At 22.1% G+C, this 24,929-nt stretch overlaps 4 protein-coding genes across 8 annotated transcripts; 2 read left to right on the forward strand and 2 right to left on the reverse strand.

Annotated features, from left to right (window-relative positions):
* Positions 1–607: 607 nt before the first annotated feature.
* LOC122506076 (very long-chain-fatty-acid--CoA ligase bubblegum) lies at positions 608–21,813 on the reverse strand. 5 transcript variants are annotated; one of them, XM_043618066.1, is made up of 13 exons: positions 21,700–21,813; positions 21,113–21,223; positions 8,337–8,401; positions 8,028–8,082; positions 7,514–7,715; positions 6,584–6,718; positions 6,281–6,476; positions 5,995–6,096; positions 5,734–5,880; positions 3,831–4,306; positions 2,975–3,341; positions 1,032–1,157; positions 608–898 (listed from the first exon to the last, which is right to left on the reverse strand). In XM_043618066.1, the coding sequence occupies exons 3-13, from the start codon at positions 8,394–8,396 to the stop codon at positions 704–706; spliced, it is 2,061 nt and encodes a 686-aa protein (XP_043474001.1). In that variant the 5' UTR covers positions 8,397–8,401; positions 21,113–21,223; positions 21,700–21,813; the 3' UTR covers positions 608–703. The 5 variants fall into 5 exon arrangements, with proteins under 5 accessions (XP_043474001.1, XP_043474004.1, XP_043474002.1 ...); XM_043618069.1 differs by lacking the exons at positions 21,113–21,223; positions 21,700–21,813 and adding an exon at positions 18,142–18,165; XM_043618067.1 differs by lacking the exons at positions 21,113–21,223; positions 21,700–21,813 and adding an exon at positions 17,901–18,122.
* Positions 21,198–21,592, forward strand: LOC122506078. Its single transcript, XM_043618071.1, has one exon. It carries the CDS (start codon positions 21,322–21,324, stop codon positions 21,583–21,585), a length of 264 nt encoding a protein of 87 aa, XP_043474006.1. The 5' UTR covers positions 21,198–21,321; the 3' UTR covers positions 21,586–21,592.
* Positions 21,814–21,871: 58 nt separating the features above from the next.
* Positions 21,872–23,487, forward strand: LOC122506077 (TIMELESS-interacting protein). The gene is made up of 2 exons (XM_043618070.1): positions 21,872–22,684; positions 22,756–23,487. Exons 1-2 carry the CDS (start codon positions 21,880–21,882, stop codon positions 23,202–23,204), a joined length of 1,254 nt encoding a protein of 417 aa, XP_043474005.1. The 5' UTR covers positions 21,872–21,879; the 3' UTR covers positions 23,205–23,487.
* On the reverse strand, positions 23,405–24,573 carry LOC122506080 (U6 snRNA-associated Sm-like protein LSm6). The gene is made up of 3 exons (XM_043618072.1): positions 24,348–24,573; positions 24,138–24,228; positions 23,405–23,626 (listed from the first exon to the last, which is right to left on the reverse strand). The coding sequence occupies exons 2-3, from the start codon at positions 24,226–24,228 to the stop codon at positions 23,478–23,480; spliced, it is 240 nt and encodes a 79-aa protein (XP_043474007.1). The 5' UTR covers positions 24,348–24,573; the 3' UTR covers positions 23,405–23,477.
* Between the last annotated feature and the right edge of the window lie 356 nt (positions 24,574–24,929).

Genomic DNA, 24,929 nt, shown 5'->3' on the forward strand with positions numbered 1-24,929 from the left:
TGAATGTTGAAATTATTTTTAGCTCTCTGTGTTTGTTCACAAAATTTGTTAATTATTTCATATTTTTCAAAGAGGAAAATAGCTATAATTATATTAAAATAAAATAAGTTAATTTATTAATTTAGATTAAAAAATTGATTTATTAATTTAAATAAAATAAGTTAATTTATTAATTTAGATTAAAAAATTGATTTATTAATTTAAATAAAAAAATTGATTGAACTAATTTAAATTAAAAAATTGATTAATTAATAAATTTAAATTAAGAAAATTAAATAGAAAATCATGAAATTCGTGTAAAGGTTTCGTAAAAATTATTTTTAACTCAAATAAATAAAACGTATGTAAAATAATACTACATACTTAGTAGAGAAGCAAAGCTAAATTTTAACAATCACTGCAAAAGAATACAGTAATGCAGGGAGTTATCGATTTACATTCACATTTATAAAATTGCATTTCATATACTTCGAAGCTAGACTAGAGCCATGTCTTAAAAAAAGGGTTTTAAAATCACTACAAAATATGTGATTTTCCTTAAAAACAAAAACAAAAAAAAACACAAAACAAAAAGAAAAGAAGAATTCTTACTAAATGAAAAAATAAATTTTACTGGAACCCGGCAAATATTTTTTATATATCTATTACTTGATTTTATCAATTTTCAAATTTATCCGTTTTTTTAAAGAATAATAAAATTGAATTAATTATACATTTCTTCTATCAAATTTGAATAGATTTTTTGAACTATATTTCGTCTGACTTTCAACGTTGGCCCTAATTCACCAGTTGGAACGGAAAAATCGTGTGGTAATAATTGGAATTTTTGCACTTTCTGAGCATTACTCGTCGCTTTTTCATTGGCTCTTTCTATAGCTTTTTCTATTTCTTTGAATACCTGTAAAATGATAATAACATAATATTATAAATTAAAAGTAATAAAAAATAAATTAAAAAAATAAATAATAATATTATTAATAGAAATAAAAAAAATTTTTTTTATAGCTAAAAAAGATAAGTGATTCTCTTACCAGTGGATCACGAGTTTCTAATATATTTGAAAGCGTTGTTGCTTTACTTCCGATTGATTTAAGCCACGCTTTTGTATCAGGCAACAATGTGTCTAGAGGTTCTCCTGTGTCAACATTCATTTCAGTCTAGAAGAAAGAAGAACATCTTTAATTCAAGAAGATATGAAAATCACGTCTATCTGTTATTTTTTATTTCAAAAACAAATATTGTTCGAAGGCTCATTAATAAACAACAATAAAAATGGATTAAAGACAAATATTTAACTAATTTAATGAATTTTTATTTATTAGGTTAGTTCCTCAAAAATCCGCTGATATGAGACAAGTGGCGCCAAAAATTGGACCCTTTTTTGGCGCCACTTGTCTTATATTAGCGGATTTTTGAAGAACTAAAGTCTAATTTTAAATTATTATTTTATTTATCTTTTTTTTATTTATTAGTTAAAATATTAGTTTATTTATTTATATTATTAGTTAAAATAAACCTTACAACAATAAAAATGGTTAAAAAGCGAATATTTAATTATTTTACATAATTATTTATTTATTAGGTTAGTTCCTAAAATATCCGCTGATATGAGACAAGTGGCGCCAAAAATTGGACCCTTTTTTTGGCGCCACTTGTCTTATATTAGCGGATTTTTGAAGAACTAAAGTCCAATTTTCAAATATTATTTTATTTATCTTTTTTGTATTTATTAGTTAAAATGTTAGTTTATTTATTTATATTACTATTTAAAATAAGCCCTACAACAATAAAAATGGTTAAAAAGCGAATATTTAATTATTTTACATAATTATTTATTTATTAGGTTAGTTCCGAAAATATCCGCTGATATGAGACAAGTGGCGCCAAAAATTGGACCCTTTTTTTGGCGCCACTTGTCTTATATTAGCGGATTTTTGAGGAACTAAAGTCTAATTTTCAATTATTATTTTATTTATCTTTTTTGTATTTATTAGTTAAAATATAAGTTTATTTATTTATTTTATTAGTTAAAATAAAACTTTATACAATAAAATTAATTAAAAGACGACTATTTAAGCAATTTAATGAATTATTTATTTATTAGCTTAGTTGAGAAAATATCCGCTGATATGAGACAAGTGGCGCCGAAAATTGGACCCTTTTTTTGGCGCCACTTGTCTTATATTAGCGGATTTTTGAGGAACTAAAGTCCAATTTTCAAATATTATTTTATTTATCTTTTTTGTATTTATTAGTTAAAATGTTAGTTTATTTATTTATATTACTATTTAAAATAAGCCCTACAACAATAAAAATGGTTAAAAAGCGAATATTTAATTATTTTACATAATTATTTATTTATTAGGTTAGTTCCGAAAATATCCGCTAATATGAGACAAGTGGCGCCAAAAATTGGACCCTTTTTTTGGCGCCACTTGTCTTATATTAGCGGATTTTTGAGGAACTAAAGTCTAATTTTCAATTATTATTTTATTTATCTTTTTTGTATTTATTAGTTAAAATATAAGTTTATTTATTTATTTTATTAGTTAAAATAAAACTTTATACAATAAAATTAATTAAAAGACGACTATTTAAGCAATTTAATGAATTATTTATTTATTAGCTTAGTTGAGAAAATATCCGCTGATATGAGACAAGTGGCGCCGAAAATTGGACCCTTTTTTGGCGCCACTTGTCTCATATTAGCGGATTTTTTAAGAACTAAACTCTATTTTTTAATTGTTATAATAATTTATTTATCTTTTTTGTATTTTTTAGTTGAAATATACGTTTAAAATTTATATTATTAGTTAAAATAAAAATTTCTACAATAAAAATAATTAAAAAAAAAATGAATAAAAAAAAATAGAAAGTTTAATAATTTTTTTAGTTCTTTAATTTTTTGCAGCATTATTTGAATATATTCTTGCATTTCAATCTTCTTATTTTGCGATGAGAATAAAAATTGTACCTTTAACGTGACTAGAATTGTCAGGTATTTTCTTCTGTCACCAATTAACATGGCATTACTCAACGCTGGTAATTCGGCTAGCACTAAATGTTCAATGTGAATTGGAGGCACATTCTCACCACCAGCAGTTATTATAAGTTCCTTTATTCTCCCTGTGACATAGAGGAATCCATTGCCATCTATTCTTCCCAAATCGCCACTGTGTAACCATCCTTTTTCATCCTTTGCCTCTCGTGTCTTCTCAGCATCGTTTAAGTACCCCATGAATACATGACGACCGCCCATGCAAATTTCTCCTTCGCCAGTATTATCTAAATTATCTAGTTTCGTCTTAAATGTCTTGAGAGTGGGACCAACACTTCCCAATCTGAAAAACATCATCAACCAATTAGAAAAGCTATTTTTATTATTTTCTAATTTTCCTTTCTGTTTCTTATTCTACTTTCAATTTTTGACTGATTACAGATTCAAAATTTAAAGAATTCACTTATTATAAGTACATAATATTAAAATATTCTTGTCTATTATTATTTAAAAATTGTAATAAAATTTGTTGCAAGAATTTCATTATTCTCATAAATAATTAAATTCTTTTGAATAATTCAATTACCTATTTCCAATACAATTTTAATAAAATTTCTCGATAGAATACAATATTTTTAAAAATATTATTTAAATTTAATTATTTTCAAGAGTTATTTTTATATAGGTAGAATTCGAAAGTATCCAAAATTATTTTCCAATCGTTTCTAATAGTAATTATCGTTAATAAATTTTTGTTCATTTCCCAAATTAAATAGGTAAGCATAAGGAAAACATTCAAGAGAAAAAGTATTTTTAAAAAATGAATATTTACCTATAACGATCGTTGAGACTCAAGGCGTGAGCGCCGCTTGACTCGGACATTCCGTAAGCTTCGAGAATTGGAATATCGAGGCTCATAAAGTACTTTTTCACTTCGTTGCCAAGAGGTGCGGCAGCGGTGACAAAAAGATTGCATCTATCAAAGCCCAATGCCGCCTTCACCTTATTGAAGACAAGCCATTTGGCGAATAAATAGCCCCAGTGTCTGTAATCGACACCATTCATTTTGTTCATATTGTAAAAAAGTCCCTGTGATTTTGCCCAGCCTGCAATCCAACTTTTTATCGGACCATTATTGCGAGCGACCAATTGCATTTTCTCGTAAATCTTTTCCCACACTCTTGGAACGCCGAGGAAAATTGTAGGCCGCGCTTCCACCAAAGTATTCACTAAACTGCCCTTTAGGGCATTTTTGTCGGCGAAATACACTGTAGCACCGATCATCATACTTGAGAAAATGTCCACCAACTAAAAAAAAAATATTAATTGTATTTTTTCGAATTAAATTCATAATTTTTAGAATTTAAATGAGTAACTTTTACTTATTCAAAACTTTTTAAAATTCAACAACTTATAAGAATATTCATTTATTCAAATATTTCTAAAATTCAACAACTTATAAGAATATTATTATAAAACATAAAAATTATTATCACCATTTCCATTCAATTCTTATTTTCTACAATTTTTAACTAAAATTCTTCTTTAAATCAATTATTTTCAATCATTTTTGGAAAAAGTTCTTTGAGAATATTCAAAACCATTTGTTTACTTTTACGAAATTATGATTATTCGCAAATTCTCCAATTAAAAATATTAGAAAATAAAAGCTTCTAAAAATCTAAAATTTTAACTGAAATTCATTTTTAAATCAATTTTTACTAGAAATTTCTTCGATAATTCAATTATTTAAATACAAAAATAATGTATTGAATAATTGAATGTTTCTTGAAATTTCAATTCTCATAAAGAATTTTATCAACAAATTTTTAAAGAATTGAATTCTTTCGACGAATTTTAACATAATTTTCAAGAAAAATTATATTCGAGAAAATTATATTTCGAGGAATTTGATTAAAATTGTATTTGAAAATAATTGAAATTCTGCGATGAGTTTTATTATTTATAAAAATAATTGAATTCTTAAAAAGAATTTTATTATTTATGAAAATAATTGAATCTCTTTAAAAAAAATTTGATTATTTATGAAAATAATTGAAACACCGTTAAAAATTGTATTATTTATGAAAATAATTAAATTTTACGTAGAATTTTATTAAAAATTTTATTAAATAATTGAATTCTTTGGGAATATTTTATTACAATAGTTGATATTAAAAATCATTGAATTGAGGAAAAATTTTGAAAATAATTGAAATTTTTCAAGAATTTTATTAAAATTTTCGAAAATAATTAAATTTTGGAAAAGAATTTTATTATTTATAAAGATAATTTAAATTTTTACGAGAAAATCTTAAAATTTTTCAACATAATTGAATTTCTTCAATTAATTGTAACTTATCCACAATTCCATTTTATTTTGTGTTTTTAACTAAAATTCTGCAATAAATTCATTATTTAAAATAATTATTAATTAAATAAATATTAAAAATTTAACTAATTTCAGAAGAATTTGAGATATTAAAATTTTTCAAATATCTAAATTCTTTAAAATTTCTAATTAAATTTATTGAAAATTTAATGTTTCGGAAATTTCAAATTGAAACCTTTTGAAGTTCATTTATTTATGAAAATTGTTATCGCAACTCTTTTAAAATTCAATTAATTTTGAAAATATTTAAGTAAAATTATTCATTTTTATTGTATTTTTAAAAGAAGAATGAATTTTTTCTTATCATAGTTTGTTTTCATAAAAAATGTTCATTATAACATACCTGAGCTGCAACGTGAGATAAAGGCAAAAAGCTCACAATTACTTCAGAACAATTTTTTGCCTTGATAGAGTCAATAATCATCCGAGCGTCATACAAAAGATTGTCATGGCTCAACATTACAGCCTTTGGATTTCCAACTGTTCCCGACTGTGAATATAAAATTTTTTGTTAAAATATAATTACATAATGTTTGTCAATTATATTAATTTTCTTTTGTGAGCTTTAATAATTTCTTTAAAAAAAATATTTCTCCTCACTTACCGTATAAACTAAGGTACAACATTCGTTTACTCCCATAGTACGAAGAATTGATTCCAATTTATCGTCAGACTCCTTTTTTCCTATTTCGATAAGGTCGCGCCACTACAAAAAAGAAAAAAAAATTTGAATTAGTATTAAAGAAGTTTGACAAAAACTGAAAAATTAAATTAAAATTAAATTAACTAATTAAAAAGCACATCTGCAAATTTTAATTTTTGATAATATTATTATAAAAAATATTTCGTTCACTTGAACGTTCAGAATTTTTCAAACTTAAAATACTCACACTTAGTACACTTTTATCCTTGACTATTCCCTCGTATTGGATAATTGCTTTCAAATTTGGAAGGTTCTTTTTAATTTCTAAAATTTTTTCCAATTGTTTAGCGTCTTCGACTACAATTATATTTGCTCGACTACTTTCGGCACAATATTGACATGCTTCGGGGGAGTTTGTTGTGTAGATTCCTGCAGCAAACCCTCTATTCGAAAAAAAGAAAAACATTTTAATTAAAAAATTTTGTTTTTTTTAAATTTATTTATATGTATTTTTCTTTTAAATTAAAAAATTTCTTTTTCCGTTTCTTACCCAGCATAAATCGCAGCAACATCGGCTATGAACCATTGGGGACTATTAAATCCTAAAATACAAACGCTATGATGCTTTTCCAAACCTAATTTTATAAATGCTTTGGCCACTGTTCTCACTTCGTTTTCGTATTCTCTGTTTGGACAAATAAATGGTTTTCAAAAAATTGTCAAATGAAGAATTTTATCAACTATTCTACGATTACTTTTATACGAAAAAAACGAATAGAAATTGAAAACGATTTCTTTAAAAATAGTCCTGACTTTTAAATTCAATTAATTATTTACCTATTTTCCGGAATAATACAGAAAAAAGTTAAACTCTTTTAAATAGTAAACAATTTCTTTAAAAATAGTTTTGCCTTTTAAATTCAATTTATAATTAACTACCTATTGAATTAATAATTAATTACCCATTTTGCCCTTTAATTGCAATTGATAATAAATAACCTTCTTTCTCGAATAATAAATATATAAAGAAATATTTTTCTTGTTTTCTAAATTATAAAATTAGAATAATTTTGCCTTTTCAATTCGATTAATAATTTTTTACCTATTTTCAGGAATTCTAATAAAGAAAAAAATAAAGTAATAGTAAACAATTTCTTTTCAAATAGTTTTTGCCTCTAAATGTTAATAAATAGTTATTTGCCAATTTTCCGGAATAGCAGGAAAAAAAGGAAATCCTTTTTAATAGAAAAATAAATTTGCCTTTTAAATTTAATTAATTAATTGCCTATTTTCCAGAATAATAAAGAAATTCATTTAAATAGTTTTTACCTAGTTTTTAAAAATAGCTCTGACTTTTAAATTCGATTAATTATTAATTACCTACTTTCCGGAATAATACATAAAAAAAATTTAATATTTTTCGTCCTGTTTTCTAAGTTACGAAATAATAATTAGTTCTATGAAAATATTATTAACGAACTTGTATGTATAACTAATTTTTTTGCCACTCGGTTCAGGTCTCGAGACAAGAGCAGTATGCTCAGGATAAGCTCTGGCTATTCTTGTTAAAAGTCCAGGAACTGAAATAGCCTCAATTGAACTATTTTTTTCGACTTTGATTCTTGTACGTCCATCGGGTTCAGTTGTTGAATCCACTTCTGAATATAAAACTTGATCGGGACCTAAAAATAAACACCAATAATTTATTATTTTCTTCTCTTTTGAAATATTACGTAATAATAATATTTATTTAAAATACAACGATTATTAATATAAATTAATGCTAATATTAACATTTATTTAAAATTATATCAATATTAACATTTTTTTCAAATTAATATCAATATTCGATTATTTGTATATTGAATTGATTCAATATTAGATTTTATGAATTAAAAATAATTGAATAATTAATATTCAAAATTAAAAATAATATTAATATTACAAATACTACATTTTTCTAGCAAAACTTTATTTAATTTGAAAATATTTACCATCTAGTCCCGTTTCACTTGGTTTAAGATACTGATCAACATCCATGGTCATAATCTGGAAAAGAAATAAATAAATAAATCAAACAAGAAACTTGAATTGTCTAAAGAAATAAGAATTACAATACGAATATATTAAATCATTCAAATATCGAAAAAAAAGATGAATAATTAAAAGACAATTTCCAATAAATTTACAAATATATAACAGTAAACAAAATTCAAAAACAAAATTGAAATAAAAAATATGATGAAATTCAATAGTAAAATTTTACAACAAGAAAATGAATTCAAAATTTAAATAGTTCTCACCTTTTCCTTTTTCGTGAATCCATTGATGATTCCGTTAGAAATTGGCTGTATTGTAGCCATATTATCTGGAAAAAAATTATATTTATTAATATTTCGACTGGAAAAAAAATATTAACTGGAAAATTATATACATTATTGAAATATAATTATATTAAAAAATAATGTAAAATATTTATTTACATAAAAAATAGTATAAGATATTTACGTAAAAGAAATAGTACAAAATATTAACGTAAAAAATAATATAAATTATTTACGTAAAAAATAATATAAATTATTTATCTACGTAAAAAAATAATATAAATAATTTATCTAAGTAAAAAAATAAGATAAATAATAATTTATCTACGTAAAAAATAATACAAATTATTTATCTACGTAAAAAAATAATACAAAATATTTATTTACATAATAAATAATGTAAAATATTTTATCAACATAAAAAGTAATATAAACAATGTTTATTACTGAATTATTAATTAATTAATTATTATGAATTATTAAATAATTTTAAATACAACAAAAATAGTGTAAAATACTTATTTAAAAAAAATAAATAAATAAAAAACTAAACGAAGTGATAAATATTTTACAATCTTTTATTAAATCTTAAAAGAGTGCATGACATCTATTAATTTGATTATAATCATTATGCACCTTGAATTAATTAAAATTGCCTGATGTGAAATAATTTTAAATTTACATTTTTTGTCTGCATTTTAAATTTTTTTCGATTAATATCAACAATTCTCTCTTTCTCTCATTGAATTTTTTCTCGTATAAATAATTTGCAAATTATTGAAACAATACCTTCAAATCTTCTTTCAATTTGCCTTCCTGAACACTTTAATATTGCTTTCTACTGCATTATTTTTGCATACGTAATCTAATTAAATACTACTAACATGACAGTTTTCTTAAATTGCCGTAAACTATAAGAGATTAGATGACTCTGTTTCCCATTGACAAATAATAACCAATTTTTTTATAACTCATTTTGTCTGGTAACCATCATTAATTACTATGTTTCTATATATATTTATTTTTCTATTGAGACGAATAAGAAACTTGACCCTGAGAAAATAACAAAAAGAAGAACTTTGTTTTAAAAGAAAAACAAATTGTTTTCGAAAATGAAAATAAAAATTACTAATAACAAATAAATACTGAATAAAAATACAAATAAATAAAATGTAAATGAATAAAAATGTAAGTAAATAAAAATAATAAATAAATAAAAAATAAGAAACATATAAAAAATAATAAAAACAACTGAAAAAATTTATTACAAAATAATTACCTAATAATTTGTATTGTTTTATTATTATTTTTTAATTTTACTATTTTGTTAATTTGAAAAATTAATTTTATAATTTTTCACTCAAAAATCTCATAGAAAAAAAATTTAAATTACATTTCTAATTAGAAATTAGTTATTTTAAATCAATTTTTTATTTTCTATAAATAGAGAAATAGAACTCACAATGATTTGGAAATTAACTAATGAGGAAAAACTAATAAAGAAAAAAATAGAAATCAATCAAAAAATAAAGGAAAAATACGACAAAAGTCGAAAATTGTTTTCAATTTCAATTAAATTATTCATTGAACAAAATTAATCACAAATTTGTTATCAACTGCTTCATTAAAATTTAATTTAATTATAATTAACCAACTAATTTTTTAAAACTACCTATTTTTATTTGATTTCTATTTTCGATTGTATAAAATTAATTAATTCGTCAAATTCTTCGTATTTTATATTGAAAAAAAAATCAATTTTTTTCATATGATTGCGGGATAATTTTTTTTTCTTTAACTCATCAAGAAAATTTTAATAACTATCGCGTTTTGTGTGATTAAAAAAATAATTATGAAATATTCTGATTATTCAACAATTCGATTAGTATTTTATATTTTTATTATGAAAGTGGGGAGATTATGTGACAATCAATACGTGTTCATTGACCGGTGAATTATTTTCTCATATATATGAATCGGGTCAAGAGAAATATCTTTTGTGAATGATTTTGGTGGTTAAAAATGTGTCGCAGAAAAATTCTGCACTGCGCTTTAAAAATAGAATTTACAGAAAAATAATTTCTGTACAAAAAATTAAAAACAAAAAATCAAAAACCAAAAAAATTAATTCTGAAAAAAATACATAAAATGTAAAATAATAATTAATCAAAGACTTAAATTTTAAACAATTTAAAAACTCTATTGCTAATTAGTGTAACAAAAAATTTTAATTTGCTTTTTCTAAGAGATTTTTGAGTGTAGAATTAATATACAAAATTAATTTTTTAAGTTAATAAAATGGTAAAATAATAAAAAAAGAAAAAATAATAATATAAAAAAATAATTAATAAGATTGAAATAAATAAATATAATAATAAATAATAATAAAAATATTTAATGAAATGATAAATAATAAAATACAATAAAAGGTTAAAAATAATGATTAATTTCTGAATATAAAAAACAATTAATGAATTATTAATTTATTTAAAAATTATTAATCATTCTCTGTCTACATTTTTAATTGTATACCTGTCAAATTTTTTATGGCATAAAAATGTAATTAATTGTATTAATATAATTTAAGAAGAAAAGGTCGTGAAAAAATTAACTGATATTCAAAAGCTGTCTTAATAAATTCACACATTTTTCCATTATTATACCTCAAGAAATGTTCGGTCAAAGTACGAGAAGATACAAGCATTTAGTACTAATTACGCAAATGCAAATAAAGTCGCAGTATTAAAAAAAAGTACGCGAGATGTGTCTGATAATTATAATTCTTTGATAAACTATTTTTATTCATATTTTAAATTTCATTACAAAATTCTACGTAATTTTTAATTTATTTTCAAATTTCTCGCACAATAATAAATCGAAAAGAAATAAATTGCATATTCTTTTTAAATATTATATTTTTAATTATATATCTATCATTAAATGGACAATTTTGAAAGAAATTTTTTTATTTTCTTTTTAAGGGTATTTGAACCATTATTACGTCACAGCTTTAAAATAAATGCTTTGCACTAACTGTGACGTCACAATGGTTCAAATGCCCTTAAATTTCTTTTTTTATTTTTTCAAATTATTTTTTATTCGAGATATTTAATTTAATAAAATTAGTTTAAAAAATAGAAAATAACTTAATTTTCTTTTGACTTTGAATTTTTTTTCTTTAATTTGTGAATTGAATTCAAATTCAAATTCAAATTTAAATTGAAAAATTTCAAAACTCAAATTCAAATAGAAAAATTTCAAAATTCAAATTGTGAAAATATTTTTAAAAAATTACGAATATGATTTAGTCATTAATGAAAAAAAAAAATGTTCGATTACTTCGTACTGTCCAAAAAATTAATTGGTTTTTATATTCAAGAAAAACAGGGACATAAAGATAACTCTATCAAAGGAGATTTACATTTTTTAAAATCATTTAATTAAAAGAAACAAAACAAAAAAAGACATTTTGCACTTTAGAAATGGGAGTATACTCATAAAAAAATATATTTAGCGATAAGATACAATTTGAATTTTGTTCATTAAAAAAAAAGAAGAAAAACTGAAAAAAGAATGTAAATTTAATAAAAAATTTTCATTTTAATTCAAAATTAATTTTTCCCCCTTCTCAGGGGGATTTTATTTTTTTCATGATCGACAAGTTTTGAACGTTCAAATGAAAGAAAAATATTTTTTTAGTTTATATAATTTATGTATTTAATCTGAATTGCTATTTATTTAATTTTTTTTATAATGACGCAAATTTGTTATTAAAAAATATTTTGATTACTGATTAATTAATTAATAATTACTGATTTCGTTTACTTGAACGTTCCGAACTTTAGAATATTTTTTTTATTTTTAGAGTAAAATTATTGAATATATCTAATGAAATTAATTTCTATACATAAAAATCTCTGTTTTCTTTATTTTTTATTAAGAAAAAATTTCATTTCACTGACTTTATAAAATACTTATGTACAATATTTATTTCTTACAATAAGTATTTTATTTTAAATATTATTTAGACTCTGTAAGATTTTTCTCGTGTTACAAAAAAAAATAAATGATGAATAAATTGAAGTATATAATAACAATTTTAATAATTAATAATAAATCACAAAAAAAGCTAAACATTCTTTTCATTTAAAAAATTGTTTCACCCGAATCTTTAATTTCGTTATAAAATTTTCTTTAGGAAGAAATAATAAAACAAAATACTTTCTCATCTGCTAGGAAAATTGAAAATTGTCAAATATTTATAAATGATGCTTGTAAAAAATTATATTTTTTGTCACAACAATTGTTGTAATTTATTAATAAGATTCATAAGATATTAAATATTTAAACATTATATCTTGCGGCACTCCTACGACTTCAATGCCACGGTCGATGTTTTAAACGTCTTTTACTTCTTTTTTTCACATATTTTACTCTCTCAAAAATTAATGAAAAATTCATGAACAATGTTTATTTTTTTTGTCAAAAAAAAAAAAATTATTTATAAATGAAAAAAAAGGATTATTAATATTTGAAAATTAAATACCTTTATAGAGAAGAATAACCATTTTTTCGATAGTTTTAAACGAATATTATTAGTTACGACGTGAACTGTTTTTACAAAACTAGTTAGTGCTCAAAGGGAAAGAAATCAATAATATCAAAGCATCACCCCATATTCCGGCGGGTACATTCAAATTCCACATCTGTTTTGTATTTATACGATTTTCTTTTTTCTAATTTTCTTACGTATGAAAAAAAATTATAATTGATAATAGCAACAAATGTTTTTCATAATTTTACTCATGTTAAATAAATGTTTTTATTTTCAAAAATAAAATAAGTTTTTGTTTTGCATATAAATAAACAATTAAATCAACATAAAGAAACATAAATAAATATAAATGAAGAAAATATATTCTGAAAATAATTTTTTCTCGAAATATTCTTTTTAATATTATTTTTTTTTACTTCACAAATTACCAACAAAACAGTTTTCTTATTTTTTCCCCCAAAAAAAATAATATCTTATCATTTAACAAAATGATTTTTATTAAATTTCCGCAAATAGTGGAAAATCAACAAAGTCATCAAGAGTTTGTACGTTTGACTCTTATCATTAAAACAAGAAAATTACATGCAATGAATTGCATACTTGTAGAGAAAAAAATAATTTATACGTCAAACGTATTATTAAAAAAAAATCCTAAGATACGTTTTGTTTTCTTTTAAAGTTCTTATAAATAGTATGATATAAAATTAGTATTTTTTCTTCTTTTTCATTTTACAAAATGAATCCGATTTTCTATTAAAAGAAAAAAATGAAGCAAAATTTCAAAAAACAATTTTTAAACCGCACATTACGGAGCAAAAAAAAATCAAAACACAATAAAATGCTATATTATTATCATTTCGTCAGGAAAGAAGCAATTATGTAAAATTAATAGCAAAAACCATTTATTAAACAAAATGAAGACATTATGCAAATGAAAGATATTCTCCTTATTTTTAATTCAAAAACGTGAAAATAAATATAATTCTTAGATTTAATTTCTATTTATTTACTAATATTTCCTTTTATCTCCAATTTTTTTTGTAATTCAAAAATATGACTTTTGAATTTAATTTTTAATATTATTAACTAATTTTTGCTCTCTTTTTCTCTTATTTCCCTTTTAAATAATAAATAGTGAAGGGAAAAAATCGCAATAAATTGTAAAAGAAAATATTTTCAGAATACACATATAGGGAGGTTTATTCGATCAGGAAAATGATAACGGAATTATCTTGAGCTACATCAATGCGCACATAATAAACTATTAATATATAAAAAAAATTTCCTTCTATTCATTTACTTGACCTTCCTCATTTTTTTTTACTTTCTTAAATGTTTTTTATTCAAATTTAAAAAAAAAACATAAATATACAAGTCTTTTCCTTTTTTTCTTTTAATCACCTGATAATAATTTGCATTACGATGATATGAATAATATGAAAATTTCCACCTTTTGTTTAAATTTTTTCTTCATCAGAATTTAAGAAAAAGAAACAAATTTTTTATTTAAAAGAAATCAATTTTATATAATTAAGTAGAAAATTAAAAAAAAATAAATTGATTAAGCGTTAAATAAATGAAGCAAAATCAAATAAATAGATGAATAAATAAAATTACTAAATAAGTAAAATAAAATAAATTATAAATAAATAAATAAATAGATAAAAAAATAAAATAATAAAATAACCAATAAAATAAATAAAAAATGAACTAATAAATAAATAATTTAATTAATAAAAAAAATTTAATTTGCAAAATTCAACTTCTTGTGCAATATTAATTTTACGGAAAATTCTAAACATAATTGGAAATCAATCATTTCTCAGCTGAACAATGTAAGTAAAAAATTCATTGAATTCGAAAGAAATTTGAGAAAATATTGAATATGTAAATAAGAAATTTATATAAATATGTATATCAATCAGTAAAAAAAAATTATTTAAACTTATGCAATCTTGTGTGGGAAAAATTTCTAATTTTAATATTATGTATCCAAAATATCAGGTGATTTTAAAAGAGAAAAAAAAACAAACGTTTGCATATAATTAGTTGACATTTTTTAGTTAAATAAAAATAAAGTGTCTATTAATTTTCATATAATTTTTTTCTTATAAAATAAAATTTAAATAAAAAAAAAGAATTAATTTGCTTTATATTTTTTTTTCTTTAAATTACCTTTCAGTTAATTTGTAATTTAGTTAATTAGTATATACAATGTACAATAGAATGCAAATCAATTGAATTAAAATACGTTTAAAAATAAAGTAGCCTACTTATGATTGAAATTACTAATTTATGTTGTTTTAATTGAAAATAAATATTAATTTACGGGCCAATACTAATTTTCCGTCAATTTCATTATTTTCAATTACATTTCTTTCATTTTTTTTTTTTTTTTTTTTTTTGAATTTTTTCTCTCTATAAGATTTTTTTCTTTTTATTTGTCTATAATAATATTAAATACTTTTATCAATTAATAAAAACGTTAATAATAATATTAATATTAATTTAATATTCTATTTATTTATAAATTTAGATACTTATTTAAAAAATATTTCCCTCCTATTTTTTTCTATAAAAAATAAAATTCAATTTTTATTTTATTGTCTTTCACAAAAATATATTTTTAATTCATGCAACTTAATTTTCATATCTTTAATAGGTTTTTAGTTTTAAAAAAATATTTCACGTCAATTTTCAATGTATAAAAAAAATTGAAAATTCATTTTTCCTCTCTCATTCTCTCATTTATGGAAATAAAAGTTCTTTAAAATTTATTTTTTCTCAAAGACGTTTGGAAACATATTATCAATTTATTGATTTGAAGTTTAAGTTGCGTAGACAGTTTACATATCGTCTGAATAAATTAGAAATTAATAGACTGAAATTGAGTTCTAGGGTAAATGGAGAATATAAGGTTGTCAACATGATAATTTTAATAACAAAGTACTTTAAACAAATATTAAAAGTTGAAGTTTTTTCAATTGTTTCACAAACACTTTAAAATAACTGGTATTATCAAAGATTTTTGTACATAAAATATTTTTATTGTAAAAAAATATATTTCATACTATTTATTAAATATTTTTTATTTAATTTATTCATTTTTCTTGCTTTATTAATTCATTTTGTTAATTATCTTTATTTATTAATTATATTTAATTTAATTTATTTATATATTTAATTATTTGTATATTTATTTATTTATATATTTATTAACTTATATATTTATTTATTTATATTTTTATTTATTTATATTTTATATTTATACGATTGAATGTTTATTTTAAAAATTAAAAAAATGTCAAGAACTTAAATGTTTAATTAAATTTAAAATAATTGTATATAATTTAATGACTTGCTCTTCTAAAATACTTGTTTTAGACTTTTTTTTTTTCTTATCAACTTCTCGCGAGTCTGGTCAAACGATATAATTATTTCAGATATTTTCATTTTATTGAGTAATTTATTCTAATACGCATGCAAATTTTTTTTTATACCAAATTCTTTAAAAATATTTGCATCCAGAAAAAAATTATTGTAAACTAAACAAACAGTTCTATATAAAGTTAATAAATAAATAAATAAAATTATTATTTTCCAAAGAAAATAAATGAATAAATTGAAAAAGAAAATATATTAAATCTCTCGTTTATAAACTATTAATTATTAATTTAATTTATTTCAAAATAAATAAAATAATAAAAATTTAATCAACTAATAATAATTATTTGTAACAAATTTACAATAAATTTTGTAATAAATTATTATTTAATACAGAAAACTAAAAAAATTCCTGGGGAAAAAATATTTACCATATCTAAAAAATAGAAACAAGTTTTTAATCTTTAATTTCTTTGAATATGTGAATTCGAAACTAATAAAAATGATTAAATAAATTGCTGACAGTTATCTAACTATTAATAATTTCTAAACACATTTAATCTATAATATAAAATTATAGTTTGACCGATGACAAGAAAAAAAAAACAGTGAAAGATAAAGAACTTTGAAAATACATTGTTGATAATTAAAATTTTTCCGTTTCCTTCTTTTTAAACTTTGTATGTAAAATACAAAAAATAAAGAATAAGAAACATTGAATGTATGCATAAACATAAATTCGTTATCATTTTCTTATCATAAATTAAAATTAGAAAAAAGAATTTTTTCAAAAAAGAAATTATACGCGTAGAGTGAGAAAAATTGCAGGTTAAAAAATAATAGATATTGTAAATGGAAAAAATTTGCAGAAAAAAGGAAACAAAAAAGAAAAAGAAATTAAGAGAAAGAAATAAAGTGAATTAAATAAAGCAGAAAATAAAAATACATAAAATTAACTAAATAAAGGAATAAAAAAAACAAGAAAGACGAAAAAAATACAGGAAAGAAGAAAAAAATAAAACAGTAAATGACACTAAATAATGTAAAGAAAAAAAAGTAAAAAGTAAATTACACTAAATAAATCAGTAAATAAAAATAAACTAAATAAAGCAGAAAATAAAAATAAACAAAATAAACTAAATAAACCAGAAAATTAGTTTATTTTATTTATTTTTAATAAATAAAATAAACTAAATAAAGCAGAAAATAAAAATAAATTAAATTAACTAAATAGAGAAATAAAACAGTAGATAAATAAAGAGGTAAATAAAAAGAAAAAATACAAAAAAGTAAATGAAACTAAATAAAGCAGTAAATGAAAATAAACAAAATAAATTAATTAAAAAAGCAAAAAAAAATGAATGCTAGTAAACTTCTGATTTATTTTTCAGTTAAATAAAAAAAATTACGTTCGTTTGATAATTTTCCGAATTACAAAACACACAATATTCTAAACAAATTTAAATTTCCAAATTCCATTAAACTCTTGATTTGACATTTTTTAAAAGAAATGTTAATTCCCCCTGATTTCAAACTTGACGTCTATCACGTCTATAATATAGAAAAAAAATAATAAACCAAATGACAAATAAAAATTTACCTACTTTTAATAAATCGTCAGACGATATGTTGTACGTAATTTTCAAAAACCTGTTTTGTAAACTTGACCTTCTTATAATCGTACAATATTTTTTTTTCTCTTTAATTTGAAAATAAACTTCAAAATCTTTATATAATTTTAATTTGTTTTAAAAATATTTAAATAATTATTTGTTTAATAATCAATAGATTTGGTTCGACGTTAAAGTTAAACACAAGCACCATGTAAAAAAATGTGTGATTTACAGTTAAAAATTTTCGTTGCACATCTGCACCGGGTAAACGTTTTCTAGATACTAAGGTATTTATAATGTGTGTGCGTTGAGTGAACAGTCATCACTGTGTCACGCCACGTTCTTTGAACACAACTATTTCACCATGCGGTTGAATGAAGTTGTACCACGTGGCGAAGGAGGTCTTGATTTGCAAGTGGCAATGTCAATGATTTCAAGATTATTAAATAATATACTATTTACTTATTTTTCTTCTCATTTCTCACTATTTTTTCATTCTCGAGAAAATTATATACTAATCTCTTAATTGTTATTATGCAAAATTTTCACTGACTTTTTCGAACGCATTTGTCGAATATTTACGAATAAAATTTGGAAAATAGTTTCGATATTGTTCTCAATTGGGAAATAATAGGAATTTCGAAAATACGGGTAGGGGGAATATTTTCCCCTTCTTTCCCACTATAGTTCATAATTTATTCCTATATATTTTTTTAATTATAGTTCTAATTTTTTTAATCATTATTCTCATTATTCATAGTTACTTTTTATAAAGGATTAAAAAAAACCGAAAAACAATAGAAATATTTTTTAATTTTACAATTAAATGTAAATATTTTATTTTTGGTAATTAATATTCTAAGTAAATTAATATTATAATGATGTAAATTAATAGATATCTTAAAGTAAAATAAGGCAAAAAATTATTGATTCGTATTTATTTTTAAAATAAAATCTTAAGGAATAAGGGAAATAATAATTTAAAAAATCTATAATATTAATAATCGTATTCCGATAATTTGTTCATGATTGAAAATTCAATTATTTTGAAAAAATACTGTAACTATACTTTTTTCAAAAAAACTTGAAAAAATTCTTCAATAGAATTTAATTATTTACAAAAATTCTAATAAAATTGTTTTAAAAAATTTAAATTTCTATCAATAGGTTTAATAAAATTTTAATAGTGAAATTATTCATTACAATTATTAACAAAACTAAAGAAATTTTTGGAAACAACTTAATTTTTTTCTATATTTTAATAAAATTCTTCGAATGAATTAAATTATTTTAGAAAATTGTAATAAAATTCTCAGAAGAATTTAATTATTTTTTAAAAAATTTTAATAATTTTAAATAAATAATTAAATCTTTAATTTCAATTATTAAGAAACACGATTATTTTAACAAATTTGAAAGAAATTGTTCATACAATTCAATTATTTTCAAAATTTTCAATTAAAATTATTAAAAAAATTCCACTATTTTAAAAAATTCAGAGAAACTCTTCAAAAAAATTTAATTAGAATTTTTTTAAATTTAAATACAATTTTTAAAAATTTATAAAATTCTTTGTAAGAATTCAATGATTTTCATAAATAATAAAATTCTTCGAAGAAATTAAATTATTTCAAAATTTTTTGATAAAATTCATTACAAGAATTCAATTATTTCCAGAAATAATAAAATTCTTCAAAGGAATTCAATTATTTTTAATACAATAATTTTAATCGAATTCCTCGAATTATTCTTCAAAATTTTATTAAAATTCGTCTTAAGAATTCAATTATTTAAAAATTTGTTGATAACATTCTTTATAAGAATTCAATTTTAAAAAACATTCAATTATTCTAAAAATTATTTATTTTTTGTATTTAAATTATTGAATTCTCGTAGAATTTTTTAACAAAAATTGATTTTAATTAATTTCAGTTAGTTTTGCGAATAATAATTGTTTTTTGAACAATTTTATTTCCAGAAATAATAAAATTCTTTGAAGGAATTCAATTATTCTCAAATTTTTTGATAAAATTCATTACAAGAATTCAATGATTTTTATAAAGAATTTGAATATTTATAAAAATAATTGAATTCTTTTCAAGGACTTATTATAATTTAAAAAAATAATTGAATTCTTTTGGAAATTTTATTAAAAATAATTGAATTTTTGCAAAGATTTTTATTATTTAAAGAAATAATTGAATTGTTTTGAAAGATTTATAAAAATTTCAGAAAATAATTGAATTCTTTTGAGAAATTTTATCAAATTTCTTCTGTTGAAAACAATTGAATTTGTGCAAAGAATTTTACTATTTATAAAATAATTGAATTGTTTTGAAGGATTTATTAAAATTTTAGAAAATAATTGAATTCTTTTTGGAAATTTTTAAAGCGAATTAAGTAAAAAAACTGCAAAGTAAACATTTTTGCAAAGAATTTTATTATTTATAAAAATAATTGAATTGTTTCGAAGGATTCAGTAAAATTTTAGAAAAATAGTTGAATTCTTTTGGAAACTTTTAAATCGAATTAAGTAAAGAATTGAATTCTTTCGTGAAATTTTATTAAAAATAATTGAATTGTTTTGAAGAATTTATAAAAATTTTAGAAAATAATTGAATACTTTCGTGAAATTTTATCAATATTTTGGTAAAAATAGTTGAATTTTTACATAAAAATTTTACTGGTTATAAAAATAATTGAATTCTTCCGAAGAATGTTATTATTTATGAAAATAATTGAATTCTTTTGGAAATTTTTAAAGCGAATTAAGTAAAAAATTGAATTCTTTCGTGAAATTTTATCAAAATTTTGGTGAAAATAATTGAATTTTTGCAAAAAAATTTACTGTTTATAAAAATAATTGAATTCTTTTGAAGAATGTTATTATTTATAAAAATAATTCAATTCTTCCAAAGAATATTATTATTTATGAAAATAATTGAATTCTTGCGAAGAAATTAAAATTTTCAAAGATATAAACAATAATAATTAATTATATATCTACTTAATAAATGAATTTATTAAATTCTGATTATGAAATTATTCAAAAATTTGTGTTTGGAAACAAAAAATTTTGTCATTTGCATAATAATAATAAGAAATCGAATACCACGATTGCTTATAATAATAAATTGAATACCACATTTTCTAATTCTATAATATATACCTAATAATAAATATTTGTTTTTTTAAAAACATACCTTTTACCCGGTTACTTCAGCACTCATGCGCGTTGTTCTCCCCGATGTCAATAATTCCTTTTTTTTCGAGGTTATCTTCCGTTCACTTTCCTTTTTTTATTATTGTCGCATCTGAAAATAAAAAAATATTCTTAAAATTTATGAAATTTATAAAATTTATAAAATTCATCGAGTGAAATAACAAATTATCGTAATAAAATTGAAATAAAATGCCTGGAACACCGATAAATGTTGATCAGAACAAACTAAATAAATTGCAAGACGAACAACCGAAGGAAGAAGTGCAGCACAATGAGAATCTACCTGTTCGTGAATTGTCACAAACAGATGTTTTAAATAAACGATTATTAGTGTCGTTTTTAAAGAATATCAACGAATCCGACGAGGGACGGAGAAATTCCATTGATAATAAAGAATCGGAAATTGCTGACGATAATGCCGACAATGCGGACAGTGATTTTCTAGAATCCTAGTTTTTTTACTTTCCAGTAAAATGTAGATAACTTTATTTTTCACTTTTTCTTATCGTAATTAATTTACTAAATTCAATTCATCTTTTCAAAATTTTCTTAACACTTGAATAATACCTGCGGAAATATTACAACTGCGAAGGACACGCTGTTCAACACGAAAAGTGAGGTTATATTCGTTACAATTTGGCGGGAATGTGTTCGTGAAAGCAGTGCGTGTTTACGTTTTCTTTCATTTTTCGACAAATTTTTTTTATTCAAAATCTTCTTGATTATTTTGAGCAAATTCGCGCAAAAATGTCATCGCGTGGTGAACGATCTGACGGAGAGGATGTTTTGGACTTGATCGGTGGGAATGAAAATAATGACATTGATCATCGTGCGAGTGGAGATGAATTTGCAAATGATGAAGGTCAAGGAGAAGGCGAAGATGATCAGAAAAAGGTTGTCGCACCTACTGTAAGACGTGCAAAAAATCAGGCACCAAGATTAACGACAGCATTATTAAAAGGACCGAAAGGTGCTCACACAATTGAGAAATACTTCCAAGGTTTCAAATTCCATGGAAAGGATCACGAGAAAGAGGATTTGGATCGTGTTATGAAACGCATGGAACATTGGTGTCATAGATTGTATCCAAAATTCAATTTCGACGATTGTCTCGCAAAAATTGAGAATTTAGGGAACAAACGCGATTTACAGGTGTTTTTGAAAAAATACAGATTGGATGAAATTACGGCTGATGATGATTTTAAAACACCTGAATTTGTCAATGACGACGACGACGACGATGACGAGCGACAGGAAGAAGCGACACCACAAGAGGAATTTGATTTATTACTTGCTGAACAAATTAATAAACAGAGACAAAATGAATCGGCTACTTCGAGTGCTTTTGATAATTTATTAGCGTCCGTCAATCCTCCAGTGGCAGCAAAAAATCCCGAACCAGAATTGTCCGATGAAATTAAGGAGAGAATGGAGAGAAATCGATTGTTGGCTTTGGAACGAAAACAGGCTACGTTGAAACGACTTAAGGAATTGGAACAGGCTAAAAAGAATCCGGAAGCTTCTGGAAGTAAAGATACTTCGATTTCGACAGGTAAGAAAATTGTATAATAATTATTGGTATAATTGAAAAAATACACTTTGTTAAATAACTAAATTTTTCAGACGATCCTTCGACCGAATCCAATCAAAAAATTGGGGCAAAAGTTCACCAAGTAGAAAGAAATGAAAACGAAGTGGTTCAAACAAAATCTACTGAGAAATTCAATGAAGAATTGCGATCAACCGAAATTGACGTTCCAATGGAAGAAACGGAAGAATCTCCAACAAAATCTGCCGAGAAATTCAGTGAAGAATTGCCAAGAACCGAAATTGAAGAGCCAATGGAAGAATGTCCAACAAAATCTGCCGAGAAATTCACTGAAGAATCGATGACAATCGAAATTGAAGAACCACAAACAAAATCCACTGAGAAATTCAGCGAAGAATCGATGACAATCGAAATTGAAGAGCCAAATACAAAATCTATTGAGAAATTCAGCGAAGAATTATTAATGACAACTGAAATTGAGGAGGAAATAGAAAAAACTGAATCAATTTCGACGACTGAGTAGATTAAAGGTATTTTAATATTGTAATTTTTAGATCTAAATTCAAAATTTAGATTTAGAGTAAAAAACAGAGAAAAAAACCTATAAAACTTATATAATTAAAATTCCCATTAAACAATTATAAATTTTAACGTTTGTCATTGTTCTCATAAGAGTTAATAAATTGTTACCGTTCAACAAAAGTGTATAATAAAAAAAGCAAATTTATACAGAAAGTTCTTGTATTCCAAAAAAATACTTACATTTTAATTCTTATATTCAATAAAGAAAAAAAAACTATGTTCTACGTTTTTGTGTGCTTATATACAAAACATTATTTCCCCGAATGAATGCATCTCCATATTTATCTTTTAATTGTCCATTAACGTATTCCTCGGTTTGTTCCAAAGCAATGTTCATGTACCCATCAAGGCAGGCGAGGACACCTATAAAAAATTATTTTTATTTACTACTTACATTTCTATTAATTTCCTTAGGAAATAAGATTAATTACAAAAATTTCAAAACAAAGATTGCAAAGAACTTTATAAAAATTTGTAAATAGCTGTATTCCTGTGAAATTTTTATTATTTATGAAAATAATTTAATGTTTGCTTAGAATTTTATCAAAATTTTTTTTAAATAATTGAATTCTTTTGAAAAATATTATTAAAATAGTAAATATTGAAAAACATTGAATTGAGAATAATTTTTGAAAATAATTGATTATTTGCCAAGAATTTTATTCAAATTTTTGACAAGAATTTAATATTGTAGAAGAATTTAATTATTTAAAGATAATTGAAAATTTGATGAGAATTATCTTTAGTTTTTAAACATAACTCAGGTAAATATTTTTAAAGAAATTAATAATTGTTTTTTTTCCATTTTATTAATTAGATTTCTTTATGGTTTTTTTAAAGTTAAAAAGCGTTAAATTTTACGTTTAATGCTTACCTCTGTAATCGACACCGCTATTAAGTTTGACCACCACCGGACGACCATGAATTTGTTGAATAAATTGTGTTAATGCTTCTTTACGACTCATCTAAAATTAAAAATATAATCTTTTGTCAGATGGAATAGAATTTTATAGCATTTTTAGGTTAAGTTGCCGCAAGGAGCGAATTTATTTTATAAGTGCATTTACGATATTAATTTACATACCTTTGTTTATTAAGTGGAACTTTTTCTCGAAAAATAATATTTTACTTGAAAATGCTAAGTTAAATTCGTTAAATTTTACCAATTTTACTAAAGTAAAACTTGTCAATATACCGTCTGACCGTCAATAGAAAACACACAACAACAACAATAACAAAATATCACAATCACACTATCACACTGTGCATCATGATTTCAAGGCACATTTTCAAGAAACTACTGACATTGACAAAATAATTTAACCTATTTACATTAATAATACATTTCCACACATTTAATTAAACATTTCTTCGATTTTAATGCTTTAACGCAGAGATTCATTATTTAAAAACTGTAATTAAATTGATTCAAATAATTTAAATTTACCTTTAAAAAACACTTGATTGGCAGGGTTGGGAACCGAGAACTGGACAACTTCTTCTACACTATTATGGTCAGTACACACGGTTCGTTTTTATCCTTTACGACACTAGCGCAGTGGACAAATTTGGCAACAAAAATTCAAACAAAATTAAAATCCACTCCTACCACTAAAGTTTATAACAAAAACCGTGGCGTAACAAAATGGTCACGTGATCACTTCTT

The sequence above is a fragment of the Leptopilina heterotoma genome, unplaced genomic scaffold (genome assembly GCF_015476425.1).
Source record: "Leptopilina heterotoma isolate Lh14 unplaced genomic scaffold, ASM1547642v1 Lhet_392, whole genome shotgun sequence".
NCBI lineage: Eukaryota > Metazoa > Arthropoda > Insecta > Hymenoptera > Figitidae > Leptopilina > Leptopilina heterotoma.

Coding starts and splice junctions, on each gene's coding strand:
- LOC122506076 (XM_043618065.1), bottom strand. CDS start 12,925: ATGGTTATTCTTCTCTATAAAG. Junction 7,716..8,027: donor AAGTGAAACGGGACTAGATG/GTAAATATTTTC, acceptor GTTTATTTTTAG/GTCCCGATCAAGTTTTATAT. Junction 1,158..2,974: donor CAATTCTAGTCACGTTAAAG/GTACAATTTTTA, acceptor TCTTTCTTCTAG/ACTGAAATGAATGTTGACAC.
- LOC122506078 (XM_043618071.1), top strand. CDS start 21,322: ATGCCTGGAACACCGATAAATGTTGATCAGAACAAACTAAATAAATTG.
- LOC122506077 (XM_043618070.1), top strand. CDS start 21,880: ATGTCATCGCGTGGTGAACGATCTGACGGAGAGGATGTTTTGGACTTG. Junction 22,685..22,755: donor AGATACTTCGATTTCGACAG/GTAAGAAAATTG, acceptor TAAATTTTTCAG/ACGATCCTTCGACCGAATCC.
- LOC122506080 (XM_043618072.1), bottom strand. CDS start 24,228: ATGAGTCGTAAAGAAGCATTAACACAATTTATTCAACAAATTCATGGT. Junction 23,627..24,137: donor TAGCGGTGTCGATTACAGAG/GTAAGCATTAAA, acceptor AATTTTTTATAG/GTGTCCTCGCCTGCCTTGAT.